The sequence below is a fragment of the Pteropus alecto genome, unplaced genomic scaffold (genome assembly GCF_000325575.1).
Source record: "Pteropus alecto unplaced genomic scaffold, ASM32557v1 scaffold21, whole genome shotgun sequence".
Taxonomy (NCBI): Eukaryota; Metazoa; Chordata; class Mammalia; order Chiroptera; family Pteropodidae; genus Pteropus; species Pteropus alecto.
The window spans coordinates 17489185-17494992 of NW_006436282.1; the positions used below are offsets into that span (position 1 = coordinate 17489185).

General features: G+C 35.3%; 1 protein-coding gene across 4 annotated transcripts in view; it reads left to right on the top strand.

Moving 5' to 3' along the window:
- The window catches only part of MPP6 (membrane palmitoylated protein 6), a 63790-nt gene that overhangs the window by 29284 nt on the left and 28698 nt on the right, over positions 1-5808 (top strand). For all 4 annotated transcript variants that reach the window (XM_015589520.2, XM_025046802.1, XM_015589519.2 and 1 more), the window contains exons 4-5: positions 2266-2415; positions 3169-3396. In XM_015589520.2, coding sequence (XP_015445006.1) covers positions 2266-2415; positions 3169-3396 — 378 coding nt within the window. The remainder of the gene's footprint in view (positions 1-2265; positions 2416-3168; positions 3397-5808) is intronic.

The following is a 5808-nucleotide window of genomic DNA, read 5'->3' on the forward strand; positions in this document are numbered from 1 at the left end:
TATATATATGTATATGTGTGTGTATGTGTGTGTGTGTGTGTGTGTGTGTGTGTGTGTGTGTGTGTGTCTATATATATATATATATATATATTTTTTTTTTTTTCTTTTACTGATTGAAGTAGTTTTCCACAAGCGATTTTGTTACTTACCTTTTTTCTCAATCATTGATTTCCACTTTTCTATTTCAGTGGACCTCCATCTCATGTAGTACACATACTATATTCAGCTATCTTAATTCGATGCCAAAATATTCTTTAAAGCTGGTTTATACATACAGATTTTCAACCTAGGTCCCTGTGTAGCATCTGGTTGGACCATCCCTCTCTTCCTTGATTATCAAGTTGACCTTTTGAAGAGACCAGGCCGTTGTCCTGCCCCGCTCCCTTAATGCATTATAGTGTAGCTAAATTGCTACACTGGTTGCTGCCTTACTGTGCTGTTAGTTATACCTTCTATTTCCTGTAAACAGAAGTTCTGTCTAAAAGGTTGATGATTCAAGTTAATTATTTGGAACTAGACTGCATCTTCAGTGATGTGATGCACCATGAATTAAATTACGTCACAAGATGTATATTACCTGCTTGGCCACCACTGTGGATGCTGAGATAGTTCCCTTGATTAAGGGCACTGACAGTCTAATTCTTCCTTTGAAAGCCTCTGCACTAGGAAGTAATCTAATGTGTTACTATTCGAGCATTATACAAACGCTGCTTCCTTTTGGCCGTTTACCTACCGATGAACACACATTAACAGTCCTTTCCTGAATCAGTATCTTCCTTGGAAGTTGCAAAATGACATTTTTCAAATTCTCTCATTCTACATTTATTAGCTGATGTTCTTAAATAAAGTAGAGCTTTTCCTTAAATAAAGTAGAGCTTTTAGCTAACCTATACTGCTTTTCCTGCTTGAAAGTCAAGGAAATGTTTAATCCTTCCTTTACCAAATTTCAATGTATAGTTTAAAATAGCACTCTTAAATAGTAACAAATATGTTTTTTCAGTCCTTTGTTTTTTTAAATAGCACTGTGGACTTATGGATTTTTAATTAATTCAATATATTTCAACCTTCTATAATCCTTAACTCTTACTGATTTTTCCAATTACCATCATTTTGTCCAGTCGTAGGCAAGTTTTCAGTATGGGAATCTGAAGCTCATGAGAGTTCTGGACCAAAGATCTAAAACTGGGAGTTAGCAGTGTGTAAGTAGTGGTTTGAGTCGCAGGAGTGAATAACACTTCCTAAGAAGAGCGTATAGGGTGAAAACTAAGCATCCCAGGTTAGAGGTTCGAGTGACTTCCAGCATTTATTGGAATAATCCTTACGTATGGATTTATAAATTTTTTCTTCTTGAATTTTTATTTAGTCTCTTACACATATTTTCATAAAATGACCAGAAATTACCAATTAAGCCCATCTGCTGATTATTTCTCCTCTAAACCTGTTGACATTTGCTCTCTTTTTTCTATTTTGATTTGTTTTTGAACTTGCATTCCATTAAACATTTTTTTAAACTTAGCTTTATGTTGACTATACCCAATTACAGTATAAATGAAAAATAAAAATGAGTATACAAAAGATAAGAAATGCCTAGAAAGCTAGACCAAAAAGTCATTCCTGATGATAGCACATATGTATTATATGTAGAAAGTAAAAGTATATTGTATTCAAGATCGTAACTAGCTTGTTTTTCCCCCTCCCTAAAAATCTTTATTTTATAGACTATAGCCTTTATTGGTAATATAAAATTTCCTATTACTGATATAAGATGCTGACATTTTTTCATTTTCTATTGGACGTTTTTTAAATAGACATTTCGTACATGTAAACATATATGGCATTTTAACATAAGAATTTTAGGGTAAAAATTAGGGTCCCTGCCAGCTGAGTTTGTGTAATAACTAATTAATAAGGATCGGTGATGAATGCTGAATGATGATGATGGTAATGACGATGGTGGGAATGAAATCCAGGGCCTCCGTTGTACCACCCTGGGAAATTGAAGTTCAGTTACCAATGAACATGCCACTTTAAAAAAAAGTCACAAAACTCTGTCAGTCTTTTCAAGTCTTTTAAAACGAGGAGTATGGTATTTTTTGATAATTAAAGATATGTTTATATTTCTTTAAAAGATTCTGTATGCATTTAATTTAACTCATATTCGTGGATTTAATCATGTGTGCCTTGGACATTTTTAGTATTCCACGGGGATAATGAACTAAGTTATCTTCAGTAATTAATAATCACAGGCTGTTTTAACCCTTACAGTCACTCTTGGAGGCCCATGATATTGTGGCATCAAAGTGTTATGATTCACCTCCATCAAGCCCGGAAATGAATAATTCTGTCAATAATCAGTTATTACCAGTAGATGCCATTCGTATTCTTGGTATTCACAAAAGAGCTGGGGAACCCCTGGTGAGTAGATAAATCAGCGCCTTCTTAAATCTGAAATCTGACATCCTTGTGGTTCGGTTACTACTCTGTCTCGTTTTTTTTCTTTTTCATAATTTGTATCATTATGAAAACTTTATTTGTGTTTGTTCTGTCTTTTTTGGCCTGTGGATAAAATACACAGCTGATGCTCTCTCAACTTGATTTAACATACAAAATTAAACCAAGATAAGAAGTTAAACTGAAATAGAGGCCAGAAGTAGTTTGCCAATGGGTAGCGAAATTTCAGAAGTGAAGTACTTCATTTTTTTCCTTTACCCTGAGAAGAAATGATCTCAGGTTGCTGGCTAATGACAGTATCAAAACACAGAAGAAAGTTGTTATTAAAATTGAAGATGCGGAAGGGCTCCTTAGATAGTGAAGTTTACAGTTTCCTGCTAAAATTATTCCTGGGTCCCGACCGTAAGAACAGTAAAAATGGGAATAAAAGAAAAGCCGGGAACAAGGCCATCAGAATGCACAGCTATCTCTTCTTAGTCTTTGAGCTTCCCTGTATCCTGTGGAATGCAGCCTGATGCGTTTCAGTTTTAAGGTAATGGGTGGTATTCAGGAACACACGGTTCAATGAGATTAGGATATTGAGACAGGAGAGAACATGGGAACAATAGGAGGATTCATGTACCTACTTTTAGAAGTGTTTTCTTATGTATACATATTCATAAGACTTTTCCCTAAAAATCTGAACTCAGTGACAATTTCATTCCTTATTTCCTTTAGGGTGTAACATTTCGGGTTGAAAATAATGATCTGGTAATTGCCCGAATCCTCCATGGAGGCATGATCGATCGACAAGGCCTGCTTCACGTGGGAGATATCATTAAAGAGGTCAATGGCCACGAGGTTGGAAACAATCCAAAGGAATTACAAGAATTACTGAAAAATATCAGTGGGAGTGTCACCCTAAAAATTTTACCAAGCTATAGAGATACCATTACTCCTCAACAGGTTAGTAGTAAAATTCTTGGTAGTACTGAGTCCTTTTATTTCTTGAATCACACTGTTGGATATTACTGCCAGTTGCTACCTTTTTGCTAAAGAAAAGAGAAAAAAAAAATCTGATTTAATGGTTCTGAATTAATTTATTTTGATATGAGTGAAATTTTGAATTTTTACACAGTTAACATTATCTTACTACTTTTTAAGGAATTCATAAAGAAGGCTCATGAACCTGCCACTTCAGTAACCTACAGTTAGGTATCAGAAAAACCATGAAGCCTTTTAGTCATTAATCTAGCAAACATTTTTGGTGCCTGTTACATTCTGTGCCCTGGAGGAGAATGAGCATGTGGTCCCAGTCACCTAGAGCGTAGTGTTCGTGGGATGGGCTAGAGAATGAGGCCAGAAAGAAGCCGGGTCCAGATCGAAAAGAATCTTGAACACCTGCTTTGTACACATTCATTTTGCCTAAAACTAATTTTTTGGCAAAATAGATTGTTGAACAGGGGAATGTTTTAATGACAGTAATCATTGAGCCTCATTATGTTGAGTGAATTTCAAGAAGAGAGATGAGATTGTGTAACCAGGACGCAGATTTTTGAAGGTGCGAAGTGCTTTGTGACTCTAATGAAAGGATATGATTATTGCTTGGGTTCAGATTCCAGTACTGTCATTTATGAGCTTATCTTCTCTTTGCTTCATTTTCTCACTTCTATAGTTAGGGATAATATTTCTTAAAAGATTGTTATGAGGATTAAATTAGTTAATTCACATAAAGCTCTCAGAGAAGCACCTGTCACCTAGTGAGCGCTCAGTAACTAGCTGCTGTGGCTGTTGTGTTGGTGGTGCTATGAGGTAGGGCTGGTGTGATAGAATTGTGAAGAAGAAAAAAGCAATACAGTAATTAATTGCAAAGAAACAATTGACGATTATGGTAGGAGCATTGGAACTGAGGAGAGGGTTTTCAGTACTAGATAATGTAGAAATAGGAAATATCTGCCAATATATTAGATGCCTGTAGTTGTTCAGGTTTATTCTAGAAATTTCTTGTTTCATATGTGAGTGAAATTGTAAGTTTTTCACCCAAGATACCGCCAGTGTATTTTATCTTCATATTGTTAATATGAAATTTTTTAAGCCTAGTTTTTATATTTCCATGCAATTCTTTGAAATAACATGTGTTGAATACCAATTTTATATTCTTTGGAGTATGTATAGAATGTTTTAGTCACGATTTTAGTATGTAAATTGGACTTCTGAATACACATAGGCTTGTAATGAGCTTTGGTTTAAATGAAGGTAGAGACCTTGTCTTCAAGGAAAAGAATCATGAAAGAAATAGTATTAGAAATTAGATATTTCATATCACTGGTATATCTCAGACTACCTCTATTCCTCAACAAACACATTTCCATTTGGACCTGAGTAGGTTGGAAAAGTAGAACCTAAGATTTTTATTTATATATATATGTAAATTATAGTTGACATACAATATCAGTTTCTGGTGTACACATAGTAGTTAGACATTTATATAACTTGTGACGTGATCATCCCGATAAGTCAGGTGGTACCCATCTGACACCATATATAGTTATTACAATATTATTGACTATATTCCCTGTGTCATACTTTACATCTCCGTGACTATTTTTGTAACTGCCAATTTGTACTTAATCCCTTCACCTTTTTCACCCATCCCCCTAACCCTCCTCCCATCTGGCAACCATCAGTTTTTTTCTTTGTATCTATGAGTTTGTTTTTGTTTTGTTTATTTTGTTTTTTATTCTTCACATATTAGTGAAGTCACATGGCATTTGTCTTCCTTTGTTTTTTCTTTTTTAATTATGTATTAGTTGTGACAGGAAGATTTTTTTCCCCCCCTCTGGTCCAAATTCCAGAATTCTTACCTACTCGCCATGGCTAGAATGGATTTTTACAGGAAAAATAAATTTTTGTAATATTAATAGCTAGGCCTTTGACCAGATTATTTTTTATAGATTCTGCACCTAGTGAACTGGTTGAAATAATATGAAATGGAAGCATATTTAGCCCTATCTTAGGCATAATTTTTTCCCCATCCCGTGTCTTCTCAAACTCTGGTTTTCATTTAGGCTTTAGAACTGGCAGAGGGTATTGACATGGGGAAGGAGAAGTCATCCTAGCCTAAAGCAGTCACAGGCCTATCTTACTATAAAAAAGAAAAGAAACTAGAACATGAAGGCTTACAACAGGAGAGCTAAAACATAATCCATAAAGAGAAAGAGGGAGCCAGTTACTAATTATGCTGGGACAATAGGCATAAACAAGGCAAACTGTGGCTGTCTTACTAAGAGACACTAAGGGGAAGAAGCAAGTGCGTTTGGCCTCTTCCCGTCTTTCACTAGAAGCTCCACCATGTTGTCCTCCTGGGCCTGTCTCCGC